The 21,881-nt window shown below is 44.3% G+C and overlaps 1 protein-coding gene across 10 annotated transcripts in view; it reads left to right on the plus strand.

Moving 5' to 3' along the window:
- The window catches only part of TNC (tenascin C), a 94,861-nt gene that overhangs the window by 12,177 nt on the left and 60,803 nt on the right, over window positions 1–21,881 (plus strand). For all 10 annotated transcript variants that reach the window (XM_059071066.2, XM_067040878.1, XM_067040879.1 and 7 more), the window contains exons 2-3: window positions 15,632–16,225; window positions 19,827–21,236. In XM_059071066.2, coding sequence (XP_058927049.1) covers window positions 15,769–16,225; window positions 19,827–21,236 — 1,867 coding nt within the window. In that variant the 5' untranslated portion in view covers window positions 15,632–15,768. The remainder of the gene's footprint in view (window positions 1–15,631; window positions 16,226–19,826; window positions 21,237–21,881) is intronic.

A 21,881-nucleotide genomic window follows, 5' to 3' on the forward strand; every position in this document is an offset into this window, starting at 1 on the left:
TATGTCATGTTTAGGGCTACTTTATCTACTATTGTAGAATTGAATGGTTGTGACAGACCATCTGGCTGCAAAGCCAAACGTATTTACTGTCTGGTCACTTAAGAAAAAGGTTACTGACTCCCACAAGTCAGTGTGTTAAATTTATGTATGTAATTTCCAATCATCACAACCTAGCAAGTTGTATATTATTATACTGATATGTATGAAGAGATTGAAGCAGAAATAAAGGTTCATCTAGAAAGTCTTCCTCCAAAAACATGAAACCAAACTCTATACTTAAAGGAAGCTTAGAAAAATGATAGAAAAGTTATTCATTTGTATGATTCAGCCTCGATTTGCTCCTGACTACCTCTGACTTTTATCACTCTCGGGCTAAATTTCTTGACTTTTCTGCCATATGCTGAACTAAATGATCCTGTCTAGAAGGGATTCCCACCCCCACCCCTGCCTCCTTATTTACGTATTTGTTTGTTTGTTCATGTAAGTCCATTCTTTCAAAAATGAGAGTTGTAATTTCTAGACCCTCGAAACCGCTCTCATGTCTTAACGAATTTCTTGGAAGCCATACATTTCTATTTAGCATGAGGCCAAATTTTCCATAAAGGAGAGATTTTTAAGCTCCCCTGCCCGCTACTTCTCACTTTATCTCCCTCCCACTTACTCACTTTCTCTCCAGGCCAGACTCACGGAGAATAGGCTGTTTCCAGGGGCTTTACAGATTTGCCTGGCACGTGGATATGGTAGCGCACTTGGCTCCGTGCCTTCCCTTCAAGTTCAAAACTGTAACTAAAATGGTTACGTGCACCCCAACATCACCTTCCCAAGCGGTCCCATTTTAGGAATCCAATAACTCTCTTTATGTCAATGATAGTGGATATCCTGCTGATGTTTATTGCATAAATATTAATTTTTTAAACTGAACAATGAATCTTGTTTCAAAAGATAACTTGGTATAGCAGAAAAAGCATAGGGTTTGGAATTAGACTGGGTTCTTAATTCTGAGTCAAATGATTACTGACTAGGCAACTAGTTTAACCTTCTTAAGCCTTTAGTTCTCTTAACAGTAAAATACAAACAGTGCTTCCTAACTCATAAGGTTGGTGTCAAAGTCAAACGGCAGCCCTAACTCATAAGGTTGGTGTCAAAGTCAAATGGCAACCCTAACTCATAAGGTTGGTGTCAAAGTCAAATGGCAACCCTAACTCATGAGGTTGGTGTCAAAGTCAAATGGCATCCCTAAAGTTCCAGCGGCACAGAATACATGTTCAACCATTTGCCTCACTCTTACTTTAAATTGCCAGAGAGGCCCCATCCTGGAGCTTCACACTTATCACAGACCAGTCATAGTTGGGCATAACATTACTCTCATCTAACATGTAAGGAAATGAAAGAGAAAAGGGTCTAGGATTTCTTCCAAATCTGTACTTTCCCCATTGTGTGCCATCAAACCTAATCCTGTGACATACTTCAAACACAGAATAATCAAGCAAGTTTGGGAAACACTATAAACTCTCCCTTTCTTGGAGATTTCGGATAAACACAAACATATTAAAGACCCTAGAAAATCCTGAAGTAACGAAAGCTGGGTGATTTGTTTGGTATAAATAACATTTGGTTCAAAATATCCTTTTCCAAGTATGTTGAATCAGTAATCTCTTCTCCTTGCATTAATACAACATGTTGTAACTTACACCCTAGGAAAGGCTGCTTAAAGTTACCCAGCTAAATTAAGCCCAAGGCAAGGGTTGAAAATAATCTCTATTTTTCAGGCTCATGCGCAGCTTCTCCTGTTCTCTCTGTAGGTCATAAAGGTCCTTCATTGCCGATAGTAATTCTGGACCCTGATCACTGAGTCCTTCTGAAATTCGGCCTTTTAACTCAGTCGTGCAAACCACTCCTTGACATCATTAAAGGATGGCAGCAAAGCTGATGGTTAGGAATGGGCTCTCTGATTCCTGAGTGAGTCCACCCGAATTAAATGCCGGCTCCTCCTTTTCAGCTCTGTGACCTTGAGCTGTGCGAGCCTCCGTTTTCTCATTTGTAAACTGAGGGAAAAAAGGTAGTTACCGCAGAGGTCTTGAAGAAGATTCAATAAGATAATCCACCTAAGATACGTAAAGCAGTTCCTGGCGCAGATGTGTTCAATCAATGTTAGTTATTATTGTAGCATTTAAATCGCCCCTTTTTGAGAAAGAAAAAGTAGAAAATGAAAGTATGTTTGCCTTGCCTGGGGTCACACACATTAATTACTGGAATAGTATTAGCTTCCCCTGAGAGTCTAGTTTCCTGCTTCCAGTCTTAGGGGCATATTTTCATTTCAGGAGTCAACTTTCATCAAAATGTGTCAAACTTTATTGAAGTTGATTCACACAGGCTTTTATAACCGTCAGTGACTCCATCTGGCTCCCTCCGACCCAGGCATCAGTCAAGCTGCATTCCATCCATTTAAATATCAGCACACTGGGTTGGAAAAGATTACCAAAGCTATCTAGTCTTGCTATGCCAAGTATTTGGCACACATACCAACACTTCTGTACCCAGAGCAGGCATTGCTAATCCATCACAACACCTTTTCCCTTGAGTCCAAACATGGCCACAGAATCTTTCTCAAAGCAGCTTCAGGCAGCCATTAGCAGCTAATTGAAGTTGACACATAAACTGAAACTTGTCATCCCAAACCAATCCAACCTCTTAATCAATACTTGAGTGACCTCTACAATATTATTGTCCATTTTTTAAAATATGTTCAATGTTGTAAAGCTTCCTGATAGGGCAGGACAAGAAGGAAACGGAGAGAGGAGGAGAATATATACTAACATCTGGGTAGCACTTATTATTAATATGCCAGGCATTTATAACTCCTTATCACATTCGCCGTCTCCAACAAATCTGGAAAGATCTCTATTTTACAGGTTAAAGAAGCCATAGTTCAGAAAAGTTGCAAGACTTTGTCCAAGCCTCCCAGCAGGAAAAACAGGATTTGATTTCAGGTCTTCCTGACTCTAAGGACTATTTCTTCTCTCTCCCATCACAGTGCCTCTTCTCTGGTCTTGGGTGGCTGACAACAGCTTCACAAAGGCCACCATGTCATAACGCCTTTTTCAGAAAAATCTCTTTTTTTAGGGTTGAGTTATGAGTCCATCTATAACCTGTCCCCCTTAGATAAATCTCTTTAATTTTTTAATCTTGGTTCAAAAGTTCAAGAATCCGTGTTCCAATACTTGTGAAAGAGTCAACTAGATTTCTTAAAATTCTGGATGAAGGTCGAAACAGAGGAGGTCATTGTTTCACTGGGAAATGAATTCAAATCTATTTTTGAAACAATTTTCCAGAATTTTACAGGAACCTATATTGTTGCCACTTGGTCAGGCCCACTTTTTTATTTTCTTTTCTGTCTAGGCAAAGAAATAGAAGAGAGAAAGCAAGTGCTCTGCAGAATTTTTATTTCAAATATTGAAACCAGACCACACCAGGGCAATTTGTGGTCTGAATGTATCAGTGGATCCAGTCATATTTCATCTGAGCTTTTCTTAGGTATACCAAACCACAAATATGAACCTCATTATTGTGTCTGGGTGGAAACATTTTATGGATTAAGATTTGTGGGCTTAATTTGGTTGGTAATGAAATGTATGTTTGAGGGATGGGAGGGAGGAAACCATGAACTCTACTGATGCTTAAGCCAAACACTAAAGAAAGAAGCACTCGGTGATGCGCGGGGAGCGGGGGTGTTCTTAATATCAGCCACGGGACTTGGGTCTAAAACGAAATCCAAAATTAGGTTCAGCAGAAATAATGCTGAATCAGCAATGGACCGCACGTCACTAGAACGAAAGAGACTCTAGAATCGAAGCCATAAACAACTGCTTATGTTACAGGAGAATCCGAGGCCCCAAGAGTGGATGTGACTTGCCACAGTGCTTGGCAGAAATGTGACTCACGGGCTTCCCTGGTGGCGCAGTGGTTGAGAGTCCGCCTGCCGATGCAGGGGACACAGGTTCGTGCCCCGGTCTGGGAAGATCCCACATGCCGCGGAGCGGCTGGGCCCGTGAGCCATGGCCGCTGAGCCTGCGCGTCCAGAGCCTGTGCTCCGCAACGGGAGAGGCCACAACAGTGAGAGGCCCGCGTACCGCAAAAGAAAAAAATAAAAAGAAATGTGACTCACGACTCATCTTATAGCTTTTCAATCTATGGCATGTTCTACTACATGGCCCCATGAGAGCCCCAGATCTCCAGGAGCTTAAACATAAGTAATGAACATTCAGAATACAAAAGGAGAAAGAGAGTGACCTAAATTTAACAAACAAAAAACACCACAGTGAAATTTGAAGGATTCCTGACTAACAACCCAGGGTGCTTCCCTTGCGCTGAAACCAGAGTTTTACACTGACTATCTCACAGGCCTGGTGAAGTCCACCTCCTGCCAAAGGTCCAGCTGAGTGTACTTCAGTCAGACACAAAGCTTGTCTCAAAGCAGACAGTACTGGGCTCTCAAGAACTCTTGGGGTGTTGACTAGAATCTCATAGGAAGGAGTAAGTTCTGTCTTGGCCATTTTTATAACCCCTGTGCTTATGGAGTCTGGGACATAGTACAAACTCACTGAAGAGCTGAATGAGCAAAAATGAACTGGTTCCAGGAGTGCGGCAATGATGAATTCCTTGATACATCTTGCCTTAGAAGAGATCACAGGAGAGCTAATTACATTAAGGCCATCATGAAAATAAGAGTATTTGTTCATTCCTTAATTCCATGAATATGAGCACCAGCTATATGTAAATTCAAATCAAAAAATATATTTAGCTTTATTTTATTCAAATATAAATATATTGTGCTCTTACCATGATCAGGTTAGAGTGCTTGGTGTTGGGTATTAAGAGATGAATGACTCAGATATGGTTCCTGCCCTCGTGGAGCTTACATTCTACATACAGTCTAACTGTGTGAAGATGAACTGCTTACAGTTTAACGTAAATACAAGATAGAATTTGCTTATTGCTCTAAAAGAGGAAAATATACATACATGATAAAACCCCCCCAAATCATTTTTAGAATGACATGTGATGAAAATAATATTAGATCAATACTCAGAGAATTCAGAAGAGGGACAAAGTTACCAGAGAAAACTTCTAATATATTATTTTTTTTGAACTGTATGTTGAAGGACAGAGAGATTTGCCTGCTCAGATGGCAAAGGGGCTTTCTGAGGAGATTTCAAGGCATCTGGAATCCTTCCTCAATGATAACTGAGCTTTGACAGCTTCTCCAAGGTGTCTGTCAGCATGCTTCATCTCTAGAGCACTCACAAGATATCTGACTCCTTAAATTCCTAATTCCAGGGTACTGATAGTATCCCTTCTTGAGCCAAGTGTTTGGAAGTTATATAGACAGAGCTTGGGTCTGGTCTTGAATCATAACTCCTTTCCTTGGCCCTCCAGCACAAAAGGCTTTATAAGGTGGTGGCTCGGAACACTTACTTTTTGGACTCTGATAGACCTGCGTTCAAATCCTAACTCCACTACTTAATGCATGTCTGAACTTGCACGAGCCACTTAATTATCCTATGCCTCAGTTTCCTCATCTGCAAAATAAGAATAAAGATACCATCTCATATCACGTTGTAAGAATTTAAAATTGAAGATTTAAAATGCTTAGCACAGGCTCTGACAATTAAGCACTGAATGAATGATAGGTAATGATGTCTTCATTACTTTTATTATCCTTGTTATTGTTTCAATCTTTTCCTGATCTTCCAAGGCCTCTTCAATCAATATGTGGGGATCCTAAGCACTTCCTCCTCCAGGAAGCCCTCTGTGAACTTCCAAGCTCAGAGTGACACTTCTCTCAATTCCTTCATTCAGACTAGCACTGCTACTGAACCTGGTTTGTGTATGTTCTAGTTTCTGAGATTTCTGGAAACAGAGGATAGGTCCTTACTCTGCCGAGTTTTCCCAACATGCAGTACACAGTAAGTAAACAGCAGGTAGCTCTTGAAAGAACCTTAACATTTGTAGTACGCCTGCTACTGGCTTAGAGTGTGCGGGGACACTTAAGTATACCACAAATATTCAATACACAATACATGCATTTAAAGTCAATTCTATTTTGTGACCTTTCCAGGGGAAACTGTAAGCTTTTTGATAATAGAGAACATGCTTATCCCCTTCATTTTTGTATCCCTCATGCTTAACTCAGGGCTTGGCATATTGTAGGTATTTAATAAATATGTACTGAAAAGATGCATAGTCAGATGGATGGATGGGTGGATGGATGGATGGATGGGTGGCAATTGAAGAAACCCTATAGCACAAAGAAATCTGGACATCTCTTAACACAGATGCTCTCCAAGATCCCATTGCTGATATTTTTTTCTAGGGACCATTACAATGACCACGGCCTAAGAATTTACTAGAAACCTTTCACATGCACTTATTGTCGAAGGCCTCGCAGTGGTTTCGGGGAAGAGATAAACCTTAATCAAATTCACTGACAAAAAAAGTAGGATATCTGGGTTTTAATATTTGCTTTACCACTAATTAGCCGGTGACCCTCCCTGGGTGTTTCAGTTCAGATATTCTCTTTCATGTCATGTACTACTTTTACTCAATTCAATGTGGCTGCCTGAAGTGATATATTCGTAATAACTCTCAGGTGGGGGCATGGAAGCATATAGGCATCAATTAGCAACGTCTCGCCATGGACACTGGAAGGATGTGTGTGGGTGCCATAGGCTTGCCACCCCTGGACTCGATCTTCTACAGTTGATTCTAAGCCTGCTCAAGTCTGATGTTTATTCTATAATCCGATGTCTGTCTGTTGTCTATCGAAAGTACTGAAAAACTGAGCCAAACATTTCCCGTCAGAAGCAATGTCTTGAAAAACTAAACCACAGGCAGCCTGTTCTGGAGAAAGACCTGGCTGAGCAGCATGGACTACCATCCAGTAGCAGCAGCGCCTCTTGGCCAGGGGACTGACCTGCCAGAAAAGAGCTCCACCCTGGGCTCACAGGCTTGCTTTTCTTGCTACTGAATGCGAATATGTAGGCTAGGAGGAAAACCAGGACAACAGACACAGCCTCCTCTTCTCCTAAGGATTTCTGTCACTTGACAAACTGAAACACTAAGAATTTTACACTTCTATGGAAAAAGCAACAGTGGGCAGAGGGGGCTCCCCAAAATTCTCTTAGGAATCCCTCATTCTTCAGAGACTAGCCTTCCACCAACTGCCTTCTTCAAACAAAAGACACAAATCATCACACAATAACAATAAACCAGTTACTAAGACCTCCCTCCTGTTAGGCACTGTCCTAAATATTTCCATGTGTTATCTCATTTGATCTCATTTGTTTCTCACTTGCAGTTGAAAAAACTTTATTGTGGGGTTTTTATGAGTGTTGCCATTTTACAGACAAGAAAGCTGAGGCTCAGAGAGGCAATGTTACACATCTAAGGTCAAAGCTTCTAGGTGGAGCTCTATGAAGTTGCCCCTATCCAACCATATTTGACCTATGAAAATGGCAATTCCATATGATTCAAACTAATAGCAAGTGGCAGGACCAGAATCCATAGTATTTGGCTGATTCTAGAGCAGATACTCATAAACATTGCACAGACACTCCTTGGAGATTTGTCAGTTTTGCATCTATCATTCTTCCCTATAAGTATTTGTTTACCTGTCTGTTTCCTTTACTGGACTATGAACTGATTGAGAACAGGAACTACCCATCATTGGTCTCTGAAACACCTCACTACCCCTTGATTTATCCCACAGCCTGGTCTTTATATATATATATATATATATATATATAAATTTATTTATTTTGTTTGTTTTTGGCGGCGTTGGGTCTTCGTTGTTGCGCTCAGGCTTCCTCTAGTTGCGGTGAGCGGGGGCTACTCTCTGTTGCGGTGCATGGACTTCTCATTGCGGTGGCTTCTCCTGTTGCGGAGCACGGGCTCTAGGCGTGAGGGCTTGAGTAGCTGCAGCACGCAGGCTCAGTAGTTGTGGCTCACGGACTCTAGAGCACAGGCTCAGTAGTTGTGGTGCACAGGCTTAGTTGCTCCACGGCATGTGGGATCTTCCCGGACCAGGGCTCGAACCCGTGTCCCCTGCATTGGCAGGCGGATTCTTAATCACTGCACCACCAGGGAAGCCCCCATAGCCTGGTCTTAACACTCATTCAACTCATCTCTGTTGAATGCAAGAATGAATGATTTTTAAAATGACTTAATTCCCAGGACTCTGAAATGACTTCTGGCTCTACAAGCATCTGAACTGGGTGCCAGCTATGCCACCGTACTACCTAAATGGAAAAGTGCTTCTCAGTGCTGGAATTCCAACACCCAGGGCTCGGAGGGGCTTTGCTTAGGCAGGCAGTGTTTGCTCAATTCTTTTAAGACACAGGTGGTGCTGGACTCAATCAAGTGTAAGGCTCAGACATCCTCGGAAAAAATCCACACTTCAGGCTGTTTCTTAGCTCCTCTCTCTTCCTGACACATTCCAACAAGGAATTTATGGAGGTTGGGAAGGACAAGGGGTGAGGAATTCTAGAACCTTTAAGAACACCCATGTAAGTAACTCCATGCTTAACTGACTGTGCACAATAAAATTCTCTTGCCTGCAGGAAGAAAAATTTAATGTGATCTGTCTCAGGTGTTGCCAAAATGATGTGGAAAGAAATTCATCTGCATTTCTAAACAGTAGGAATCTTCCTTGGCCCCCGAGCCAAGGCTGTTTGACGTAAATGCCTAAGTCAACAAGATAAATATATTCCATGAGTTACTAAAAGTGAAGTCATAAGTATTCTGAAATATGATTCTAGCCAGTTGGAAATTTTATCTTAATCTAAAAATGAAACTTTATTCTCCAGCTGTGAACCGGGAAACATTCAAAGATTGTTGATTCCTTCATCTAAGCAATGGTCTTTGTCCTGTGGTGAAGTGCCTAAAAATAACCGTCAGTTTATTCCATGCTGCTTCCAAAGGTTAGCTATCAAACAGCTCTACTGGAAGAAAAAAAAGGAAGATTTGACAATAAGCAAAGAGGCACCTCAGAGTATACAATTGTAAACCAAAAAGCTCTTGGGACATGGCTGCCATGACACTGACCTGACCGAGGTTTCCCCATCTATTAAATGAATGTTAATTCACAGTAATGTTCTGAATAAAAATCTATAAGGCCCAAGTCCGGAGATATCATCCTACACTGGCCACAGCTAATATCAAAGGAACTGAAACAAGAACTAATTTTTATCTTTCATCAATGATGAAAACCTAACATTTTTTAAATTTTTAGTTCATATTGGAGTATAGTTGATTAACAATGTTGTGTTAGTTTCAGGTGTACAGCAAAGTGATTCAGTTAAACATACACATGTATCTATTCTTTTTCAAATTCGTTTCCCCTTTAGGTTGTTACATAATATTGAGCAGAGTTCCCTGTTCCGTGCAGTAGGTCCTCGTTGGAAGTCCTAACATTTTAATACCTCCTCCCATCAAAAAAAAAAAAAGGTTTCAAGACCATTGTTTAATCTTTTTTTTCTTCCTTTGTTTATAAATGGGAGGCAACATAAGTTTGCCAGGTATTTGCAGACCAAGGAACTAAATACAGAAGCCTATGTTTTCCCTAATCTTCCCCACAGATGTTACTGAGGAATTAGGCACCTAGCCTTAGAAAGACACAGCCATGCTTCCTGGGCTCGGTACCAGCCCTTCACATTGACCATTCATGCTCTCCTCACTGGCTGTACCAACTCCACACGCTCTCTCCTTTGCACTCCCCTACACATCTTATACACCCCAGTAGAACCAGGACGTCAGTATTCCGTACGTGTTACCCCACTTTTGCCTACATCAGGCAGCTGCAGAGGGAAGCTGCTGTTGTTACTGTCTCCTTCCTCACTCTCCTCTTCACCCGCGCATTCTTTGCCTTTCCTCATGTCATTCCCTCTTTCTAGACGCCTAATCTAGAAGGGTAGGTGGGTAAGGTGAAAATTCAATCCACCGACTCAGTTGTAACCAACCACTTGTTAGAATCCCACCCACCCTTCAGGCTCATCTCAGGTGCCACCTCTTTCGAGGTGTCTTTCTTCAGCCCCTCAAAAGAGTGTAGCCACCCTCCACTTTGAACCTTAAAAGACCTAGGTTAGCCAATCTCTTTTGTTACCTATTACATCATTGTCATAGCCATGATGTAATTCCCTAATTCTCCCATGCCTTCTGGATGCAAACTTTCCTTTCTAATCTACTCTCTACTTTACCAGTGTCGTTATTATTGTTTCTATTATCATTAGCTACCATGTTAAGTACCTACTATGTGCCAGGCACTGTGCTGGTAGCTTAAGATACATCTCATTTTATCCCATCTTCTCATAACTTTATAAAATAAGCATATATATATATATATATATATATATGTATAGCCATGCAGGAGATGAAGCAAGTGATACTCAGAGAGGGAAGTGAATGACCACAGGTAGCAGCTACCAAGTGGAAGAGCTGGATTCTAACACAGGTCTATTTCTCTGCAAAGACCAGGCTCTTTCTCCCATACCTAGCCACTTCATCAATAGAACTGTTCAGACTACTGAAGAAAATGGACTGAGTCCCCTCAAAAAGTCTGCAGCAAAGTAGTACAGAGTCAACAGAAGCAGGAGAGCCATGAGTTAATTTCGACAAACGTACCAGCTCCCAAGAGAAAGGTGAGGCAGGGCAGAACAAGATGTTAGGTGTAGCCAGAGTGGCTCCTGGGCAACCTATCTTCGGTTTTATTTGAGAAGAAGCTCATGGAGACCTTGGGGTTCTAAGGTATGCAGAGAGAAAAAGAAAAAACATTTCATATCCCAAGTGTAGGATGGGGGAAAGCATGATGACCTAGGGCAAGCTCCATGTCCCTTCATATCTGAGGACAACAGCCATAAAGACCTCTCCTCGCTTGTACTTGGATAGGTTTGAACATGTAAGGTATGGAAATTACAGTGCACATAAATATTTGCTTATGTTAACTAAAAAGATGTCATCTTCTCTAGTCTCCTGGCATCTGCAGGTGAGGTACTCATCAATTTTAATTAGATAGGAGACTTAACAATATCCTACCTTTCTTTTTTAGACTCCCTTTAACCTCTCAGAGCCTCAGTTTCCTCATTTGTACCATGGGCTTAACATAACCAAGCGGACTTCTAAACTTGCACTGCTAAACAGAATTTCCTGCAATGATGGAAATGTTATTTATCCACACTGTCTGAATTATAGCCACTAGCCACATTGCTATTAAGCACTTGAAATGTGAACAGTACAATTGAGGATGGAATTTTTAATTGTATTTAATTTTAATAACCGCTTGTAGCTAGTGGCTACCATGATGAATAATTCAGCTCTGGACCAAAGAATTCAAAGTTTTCTTCCTCTTCTTAAACCTTCTCTCTCATGAAGAAATCTTTAAGGTAGTTTTTTTTTTTTTCCTCCAGATTAATTATGCTTGAAAAGTTAACAGGAATAAAGGCACCTAAAGAGTCACAAACACAAAGTTAATTTGGCTCTAAAAATTTCTTTTGATAAAAATAGAAAGTAGAGTCTTATCTACACGTGTATTTTTCTGCACTTAGCATATACGCCAAGGCAGGTTACAGAGCAAGGCAACATGCATGGCTTGGATATAGCCACTTTGTTCTGGATGTGTGACCCCAAAAATCTATGTATTGAGCCAATACAAAGGCTGTGTCTCTTCCTGCTGCCCTCCTTTCACCTTTGCAAACATTGACAAACAGATCCTTTAATTTCTCCATAAAAGATAGATAACTAGGTAAATAGAGTGTAGATAGATAGATAGATAGATAGATACAGGTATAGACGTAGACAGGGATATGGACATAGGTATAGGTAGAGATGTAGATAAAGATAAAGATGTAGACATGGATGTAGATGTAGAGATAGAGAAAGAGATAAATATAGAGATATCTCCCAGGACACATTTGCCTGGGGGCTCTGAGACAGAGATTCCTTCACTTCACTGCAGAACTCACCCTTGCTTAGAAAAACAGAACTGCATATGCCAAGGTAGGAGTTTCAAGAGTTGGGGGGAAGAAAATCCTGGAAAAAATACTAATTGAAGTCCATATTTTTAAAACAAAAGCTCCCCTTTATTGAGCTCTTGCTGCTGCCAAAGACTACCATCCCCACCACACACATTATCTCATGCGCTTTCCACAGCAGTCCTACGAGGACACTCGTAGCAAGTTTTATTGATGAAATGACTCTGGCCTGTGGTATAGATAGTTTGCCCAAGGGAGAGGAAGTGGTTGAACAATGACTCAAGACAGTTTGTCACAAACCTGTGCTCTTCAACACTCTTCTATTTACATTCCAGCGTCTTGGAGCTTGCCGTATTCTCAAAGAAGCCCTTTCTATTGGATAATTCCAATTAGAAACGTATTTCTTCGGTTGTGCTGAAATTTGCCTTCTTGTTACCAACCCTCCTCTCCACCCCTAACATACACACATATTGGTGCTTGTTTTGTCCTTTGAGGCCACAAGGGACAAGCCAGCTCCTGATTCCCCAGGGTTTACACATAGGAATCCTGTTCCTCTCAGTCTTGGCTTTCTCAGCTACAGAGTAAACATGTGCAGGTCCACACTCCTTCCCCCTACAAGATATTTTCCAGACCTTCCATTGACTGATCACTTCCGATAAAGATAAGAATCTGCTTGTGCTTTCTAAAGAATCTCTACAGAATAAGTTGCTCATTCTCCGATTTTAAAAGCCCTACTGTCCAAACCTAAATATCACAAACTGTAATCTAAAGTAATTTTCCCTAGGTCTAGCCTCAGAGGAGACATTAACCAGCCAGTTGTCTGCATTAGAATATTTTACATTCTTTTTTTTTTTTTTTAATATTCTTAAAGGTTACTATTTGCTTTGTATGTTTGCTTCTCTGGTATAAATATTTCCAGTTCTAGTAAATTTATCTTCACAAGGTTTACCCCCTCACTCATCAGTGATTCTGCAGCTCCTCTTTGATCTAGATCCAAGTTGCTGTTGGGTTTAGTATTGGATTCAATGAAGAGGTTAATCTTAAGCAAAAGGAGGCTATTGGCCTGGACTCACACTAGGTTTTGTTCTTCAGAGCATAACAAAATAGCAGCTACTTTTTAATATGTGCCTATTATGGGCTTGACACTATGTTGGGTGTTTTCTGTGCAGATCTTTAATTCATAATTCCCTCTGAAAGGATTTTGGCCCCATTGCGAAAGTGAGATCATGGTTTAGAGAGGATAAATATCAATAGCTTGCCCAAGTCACAGAGTTAGTGAGTGGCATTTGTACTCAGGTGTGTCTAATTCCAAAGTCTAGACATTTTCCACCACTCTGAAAGTATAATGGGTCTTTTCCAAAGTGCAAAAACATCCACCTGCCCTCAGACCACCATGAACCAATATGGAAAATACACAACCCTCAAGAATCATATTTCTTTCCTCCAAACAATGCAGCATTTGGCTGTGCCAGTGCACATACAGAGTGAAAAATCCTCACTCAACCCATACTCTGGTCATTATTTCCCTAGATGTGTTGCCTTAAAGTCTCAACCAACAATTCTAACAGCCTTTTAGATGGAAATTTAAGTCACTTAACAATACACACAAAAGTGTTGGGTAAAAGTCCAAAAGCATTTCAAACTTGGCCCATGGCCCTTTCTCATAAAAAAAAAAAGAAAAAAAGAAAGAGCTAAGAATTGATGAGAAGAGGGTGAGAAAGAAGGATTTTGTGGAAAGCAAAGAGAGTTAAAACAATTGCAGTAGAATACGCAATCAATAAATATTTGTCTGGTAAACAGCTAAGATAGGCTATGGTAGTTTGAAAGAAGAGAATTTGCCAAGTTCTCCTCTTCATAATAATTTTCATTCAGTGGGCTTGCCTACATCACAGATCCACAAATTCTTATTAGGAAACTAATTTGAATGATAAAGCATACAGATGGCCACCTTCTCACTGTGTCCTCATACGGCCTTTCTGCTGTGCACAAACAGACACAGAGACAGAGTCAGAGAGAGATCTGGAGTCTCTTCCTCTTCTTATAAGGACACCAATACTATCATCATATTAGGGCCCCACCCTCATGACCTTCATTTAACCTTGATTACCTCCCTAAGAGCCCTATCTCCAAATATAGTCACACTGAGGGTTAGGACTTCAAGTATGAATTTGGGGAGGAGGGGAAGATATGATTCAGTGTAGTGTACAACATTCAGTAAGAATAGAATAAGTACTTGTTGGGACTTCCCTGGTGGCGCAGTGGTTGAGAATCTGCCTGCCAATGCAGGGGACACAGGTTCGAGCCCTGGTCCAGGAAGATCCCACATGCCGCGGAGCAACTAAGCATGTGCACCACAACTACTGAGCCTGCGCTCTACAGCCCGTGGGCCACAACTACTGAGCCCACGTGCCTAGAGCTCATGCTCCTCACAGGAGAAGCCACTGCAGTGAGAAGCCCGTGCACCACAAGGAAGAATAGCCCCTGTTCGCCGCAACCAGAGAAAAGCCTACACGCAGCAACAAAGACCCAACGCAGCCAAAAATAATTAATTATTTTTTTTAAAAATAGAATAAGTACTTGTTGATTGCAGAAGACATCAAGGGCTCGTGGACATCTCTCTGAGTCATCTCTTGCCCTTGGTCATAGTTTGGATAACTGGTTTAGGAACATTCTGTCAGGCTCTTCTAAAAACTTGACCTTTTAAGGTTTTAGAAATAAATCAAAAAGAAGAGGAATTGAGGTTCAAAGAGGTAGAATACTATTCCAACAGCCACATAACTAGTTAGATGTTCAGTTATAGTAAAAACTCAGTTTGCTTTCTAAAGTCTTTCATTTTCACCTCTGCCTCTCACAGCAGAGGAAAACCAGCAGATGGAGTTAATCTTAGATTGGAGGGTCAATAATAAGAGGGAGGGGGCTTCCCTGGTGGCGCAGTGGTTGAGAGTCCGCCTGCCGATGCAGGGGACACGGGTTCGTGCCCCAGTCCGGGAAGATCCCACGTGCTGCGGAGCGGCTGGGCCCCGTGAGCCGTGGCCGCTGAGCCTGCACGTCCGGAGCCTGTGCTCCGCAACAGAGGCCACAACAGTGAGAGGCCCGCGTACCACAAAAATAATAATAATAATAAGAGTGAGGAGTCACTGGACATCTATGGGACTACGGCCTTCATATCACTCAATGTGCTCATCCAGTAAATAGCGAAGGGCTTCATGACTATATGAATGATTTCTACTTACTGTTTTCACGTCCATCATTACTTTAACCTTGACATTATGATCTTCACTGTACAGAAGTGAAATAAGACAAATAAAAGTTATATAACTTACCCAAAGGCCCTGAACTAGAGCTGAGATCCAAACCCGCATCTTATCTGTCTTGTCCTTTCTGCTGTCTCCCTATATTTCCAAATATTGAATAGTGAGTGAAGTCATTCCTTCAAGATTGCAAAATTCTTTTAGAGACCATTTTATATCCACACTGCAGTGCACACTGAAGGAATAAAAGGAGACCTTCAAACACAGGAAATATAAATCAAAATTCACTTGGAATAGCAGATATTCAATGAACAGTAGATACTAACAAGCTTATTGTTTTCCTTTGTTTACTTGTAGAAGAGAATTCCTTCAAGAAGATCAGGGACAACTGGTCTGTATTCTACTCTCAGCTTCCAAATCCCCAATTCTGCCTGAGAGTGAGATACCCTAGGACCGTAGAACCCCGGGTACCTTCAGCCAAACCCACCTCCACCATGGGGGTCGCAACTCAGCTGTTGGCAGGCATCGTCCTAGCTCTGCTTGCCCTTCCGGCCGAAGGTGGCGTCCTCAAGAAAGTCATCCGGCACAAGAGACAGAGTGGGGTGAATGTCACCCTGCCAGAAGAGAGCCAGCCGGTGGTGTTTAATCATGTCTACAACATCAAGCTGCCTGTGGGGTCCCAGTGCTCGGTGGATCTGGAATCAGCCAGTGGGGAGAAAGACTGGGTCCCACTGTCAGAGCCCAGGGAAAGCTTCCAGGAGCACACGGTAGACGGGGAAAACCAGATCGTCTTCACACACCGCATCAACATCCCCCGCCGGGCCTGTGGTTGTGTCGCTGCGCCTGATGTCAAGGAGCTTCTGAGCCGACTGGAGGAGCTAGAGAACCTGGTGTCTTCCCTGCGGGAGCAGTGCACCTTGGGAGCAGGCTGCTGCTTCCAGCCTGCCGAAGGTAGGAGCCGGTGACCGGCCCAGCCCCTCACTGTACACGTGGGGGGAACGATGAGCAGGCCAGGATCCATCAGTTGTTTCCCAGAGTGGGCTCCCTGAGGAACTAGCCTCACAAGGAGTTCATTCAAAAGAGATTTTATGGGGCTTCCCTGGTGGCGCAGTGGTTTTGAGTCCGCCTGCCGAGGCAGGGGACACGGGTTCGTGCCCTGGTCCGGGAAGATCCCACATGCCGCGGAGCAGCTGGGCCCGTGAGCCATGGCCGCTGAGCCTGCGTGTCCGAAGCCTATGCTCCGCAACGGGAGAGGCCACAACCCGGAGAGAGAGGCCCGTGTACCGAAAAAAAAAAAAAAAGAAAGAAAGAAATGGCATACCCCACACTGAGCATACACATTCCTCTTCCCTTCCCCCCAGATCTTATTAGTCACCGGGTCTGTAAATTTCCCACTGGGATCTTCCCCTTCCCCCTTCCCTCTCTGTCCCAAGTCTCCCGTAGGCTCTAGGTCTGAATGAACGCGCAAAACTCCCATATCCTCTCCGGGTCCGGGAAGATCCCACATGCCGCGGAGCTGCTAGGCCCGTGAGCCATGGCCGCTGAGCCTGCGCGTCCGGAACCTGTGCTCCCCAACGGGAGAGGCCACGACAGTGAGAGGCCCGCATACAGCAAAAAAAAAAAAAAAAAAAAAAAACACAAGATTTTATGGACAAATGATTGTGCAGAACATAATCATCTCCATTCTGCTCTTGGAGAGTCTTGGTGACAAATGTTTCTCAGAGGAATTTTCAGGCCTCTGAGAAGTCCTGCTTTGAAAAACCCTATTTTAGTTTAAGTACGAGTTTCTAAAACTTACTTGACAATGAAATCTACTCATCCTCTACCCTTAAAAACTATGAATTTATTTTTATTTTTTTTTTTTTTTGCGATACGGGGGCCTCTCACTGTTGTGGCCTCTCCCATCGCGGAGCACAGGCTCCGGACGCACAGGCTCAGCGGCCATGGCTCACGGGCCCAGCCGCTCCACGGCATGTGGGATCCTCCCGGACCAGGGCACGAACCCGCGTCTCCCGCATCGGCAGGCGGATTCTCAACCACTGCGCCACCAGGGAAGCCCTATGAATTTATTTTGAAATCCCTAACCCAAAGATCATTCTTTGAAAAGTGGTGATGTAGCCCCATCACTCCGTTGTACAAATAGGGAAACTAAGGCCTGGAAGGAAGTTGGGATTCCTCAAGGTCCTGCCATAAGTGGCCAAGTTAGGACTTAAACTACAGTATTCCACACCCCAGTGTTCTTGCAAAGTTACAATGCTGCCTACGGTGATGCAAAATCTGTGGGAAATAGTAAAAATGTTCCAGTTTAATGGCAGCAACGACGATGATCGCAATATGAATTGAGACCCTTTATGTACCAGGAATTGTAATTCACTATCTCATTCAATCCTTCCAACAACCCTTTGAGATAAGGTTTAATACCCCCTTTCTACAGATCTAAGAAATGAGACTCAAAAAAGTTAAACAACTGGCACAAGATGACTCAAAGAGTGATAAGAGATAGGAGCTCTGAAGGTGCCTGTGTGTCTCCACAACTCATGCTATCCCAGTGATACCCTGTCTCCAGGTGCATCTTTTTTTAAGGAATTGTGCCACTTTGGAATTTTGTCTTCATCTTCATTCCCTAAAATTGATAGAGCTACAGGGGCTTCAACAGCTTCAAATCAGAGATGAAAATCTCTATTTCTGCTGCTCATAAAAAATACTAGAAAGTATTTTGGCAGATTATTTCAAGAGTAGCCCTGGGCTCCCCTGGTGGCACAGTGGTTGAGAGTCTGCCTGCTGATGCAGGGGACGCGGGTTCGTGCCCCGGTCCGGGAAGATCCCACATGCCACGGAGCAGCTGGGCCCACGAACCATGGCCGCTGAGCCTGTGCATCCGGAGCCTGTGCTCCACAACGGGAGAGGCCACAACAGTTAGAGGCCCACGTACCACAAAAAAAAAAAAAAAAAAAAAAAGAGTAGCCCTAATTGTAAGTGGAGAGTACTATAGGACATCCTTTAGGTTTCCAAGGCAAAAGCAACAACAACAAAAAAAGTTTTCTTTATGCACAAATTACTTTACCTTCCACTTCTGTCAACTCCCTGGCAAAACACAGGGGGGAGTTACACAATAGGACTAATGCTAAAGAATGGCTTTAAAAAAAACATGGTTAATGCAGTGCTGTCCATTAGAACTGTAATCTGAGCCATGTATGTAATTAATCTTAACTTTTCCAATAGTCACATTAATGAAAGAAAAAAGGAATGGGTAAAAATGATTTTAATCATCTATCCAATATAAGTAAATAATCTTTCAGCTTGGAATCGATACAAAAATTGTTAATGGATATTTTATATTCTTTCCTTTTATGCTAAGTCTTTGAAATCCAGTGTGTATGTAGTTCCCATTTAGAGCACATCTCAATCCAGACTAGCCACAATTCAGTTGTTTAGAAGCCACGTGTGTCTGGTGGCTACCATACTAGACAACATAGGTTTAGATTCTCACTTTCCAAGCCAATTTTTTTCTTAAAATTGACTTCCCTCCTGTTGTCAGGAAGGAGATAAAGTGTATTAATTCAACTGTATTTAGATGCAGAGAAAATGGAGTGAGTTTTGTTTGTTTCTTCTCCTTGGCTCCATGGAGACCACACCAGCCACTGCTGCAAGTTAAGCCAAGACATTACAGAGAGCCAGAGTCACAGCAGCCCTGACCATGTATTCCTCGTATTCACCAACTACCGCAGTTTTCAGGATAGAGAGGAAAAAAGATGGAGGCACATGAGCTTTGTGAGGGCTGAGCCAAATGCAAAGTTGTCCTTACAGAATTAGAAAGCCACTTCTTGCTGCCTCATTTCAGTTACAAAAAATTTAGAAAGTTTTGGTCACGTAAACACATATAACACCTTGAGTCGACCCAAAACACTCTGCAAAAGGAAATCACAGTAAGCACAACAGCAGGTCCTTAATGTCCTCGTTTAACCTCATTTACCCAGGGAAGTGGCCACTGGTCCCACCTGACCAATGAAGAAACAGCTCCAGAGCATCTAAATTTTTTTGGAAATGCAGCACAGCTATTGAGTCGAGGCATCAGAACTGAGTTCAGTTCAACAATTATTTCTTGGTGAAACACTTACTCTCCTGTATGTCTGACCTCGGCTAGGTACAGGAAAAGTAACAACACAGGCCAGCATAACGCATTGCACAGGCAGTGATTCGTAACCTTTGGGTCAGGGGAATACTTGAAAATTTGATGAAAACTATGGGAGTTCTCCCCAGGGATGGAAACACACACACACACACACACATACACACACACACACACACACACACACACACAATCTGCATATGAACCTACAATTTCAGAGTGCAGGTTAAGAATTCCCACCTAGTATCATTAGATGAGGCCCCAACTGATTTCATACGATAAGCAAGTGGTTTTCGAGCCAGATGGGGCCTGAGGGTGCAACCCTGCTCTGGCTGAATTTGAATTTGGGTTTTGCGGCTAGAAACCAAGAAACTGGGCTGCTGGTGCTCAGTGGAGAGCCTCTGTTCTCTTCCCTCCCTGCAGGCCGCCTGGACACCAAGCCCTTCTGCAGCGGCCGGGGCAACTTCAGCACTGAAGGCTGTGGCTGTGTGTGTGAACCGGGCTGGAAAGGCCCCAACTGCTCTGAGCCTGAATGTCCAGGCAGCTGTCACCTGCGAGGCCAGTGCCTGGACGGGCAGTGCATGTGTGACAAGGGCTTCACAGGGGAGGACTGCGGCCAGCTGGCCTGTCCCAGCGACTGCAATGACCAGGGCAAGTGCATGAACGGGACCTGCGTCTGCTTCGAAGGCTACTCGGGGGTGGACTGCAGCCAGGAGCCCTGCCCGGTGCCCTGCAGCGAGGAGCACGGCCGCTGCGTGGACGGCCGCTGTGTGTGCCAGGACGGCTTCGCCGGCGAGGACTGCAACGAGCCCCTGTGTCTGCACAACTGCCGCGGCCACGGGCGCTGCGTGGAGAACGAGTGCGTGTGCGATGAGGGCTTCACAGGCGACGACTGCGGCGAGCTCATCTGCCCCAACGACTGCTTCGACCGCGGCCGCTGCATCAACGGCACCTGCTACTGCGACGAGGGCTTCACGGGTGAGGACTGCGGCCAGCTCGCCTGCCCCCACGCCTGCCACGGCCGCGGCCGCTGCGACGAGGGCCAGTGCGTGTGCGATGAGGGCTTTGCGGGTGCGGACTGCAGTGAGAAGCGCTGTCCCTCTGACTGCCACGACCGCGGCCGCTGCCTGGACGGGCACTGCGAGTGCGATGACGGCTACACGGGCGCGGACTGCGGCGACCTCCGGTGCCCCCGCGACTGCAGCGGCCACGGCCGCTGCATCAACGGGCAGTGCGTGTGCGACGAGGGTCACACCGGGGAGGACTGCGGGCAGCTGCGGTGCCCCAATGACTGTCACGGCCGCGGGCGCTGCGTGCAGGGCCGGTGCGAGTGCGAACTCGGCTTCCAGGGCTATGACTGTGGCGAGATGAGCTGCCCCCATGACTGTCACCAGCACGGCCGCTGCATGAACGGCATGTGTGTCTGTGACGACGCCTACATGGGCGAGGACTGCCGGGAGCTGCGCTGCCCCCGGGACTGCAGCCAGCGGGGCCGCTGCGTGGACGGGCGGTGCGTGTGCGAGGACGGCTTCGCCGGCCCCGACTGCGCAGACCTCTCCTGTCCCGGCGACTGCTACGGCCGGGGCCGCTGCGTGGACGGCCAGTGCGTGTGCCACGAGGGCTTCACTGGGCTGGACTGCGGGCAGCGCAGGTGTCCCGACGACTGTCACGGCCAGGGCCGCTGCGTGGACGGCCGGTGCGTGTGCCACGAGGGCTTCACTGGGCTGGACTGCGGGCAGCGCTCCTGCCCCAACGACTGCAGCAACTGGGGGCAGTGTGTCTCCGGCCGCTGCATCTGCAATGAGGGCTACACCGGAGAAGACTGCTCCCAAGGTGAGTACCAGCACTCCAGCGAACTAGCGTGATGACAGCCACCATCGAGTTGGCATGTACTGGAGAACTCTGTGTTATACCACACACACACACACACACACACACACACACACACACACACACACACACACAGAGTCTTTGACTCACCTGTTACAGAGCTACCTACTTGAGGGCTCAGAGAGGTTATGGAATTGTCCCAAGGACACACAGCTTATATATCACAGAGCTGGTACCTGAATCTGGGTAACTCATCTATGCTGAGCTTAACACCCAGTGCCCATGAAGAGGGTAGATGAAACGCTCACCTCCCTTTTGCTAAACATCAACCTTCTTTCCTACTCTGTATTGACATGGAACAAATAACGAACTAAATCCCTCATTTGGATGGAAGTAAAAACTCAGCTAAATTGAATGGACAGTGAGATTACATAAAACAGTTTTAAATGCACATTCAGCTAAAGATGACGTGCTGATCACCTATGAAGCAGGCCTGTCTCTTAAATCACCTTTTTATTGCTGTCTTTTATCCCAAGGACTGTGAGTGCCTTAAAGGAGCATTATCCCAGCAGTTAGCACAGGGCATGTATTCAGTAAGTAAACACTGGTTGAGTGAAAACACAGCAAAGACCGATAATGCTCATGTTT

The sequence above is a fragment of the Kogia breviceps genome, chromosome 8, assembly GCF_026419965.1.
Source record: "Kogia breviceps isolate mKogBre1 chromosome 8, mKogBre1 haplotype 1, whole genome shotgun sequence".
NCBI classification, from domain to species: domain Eukaryota; kingdom Metazoa; phylum Chordata; class Mammalia; order Artiodactyla; family Physeteridae; genus Kogia; species Kogia breviceps.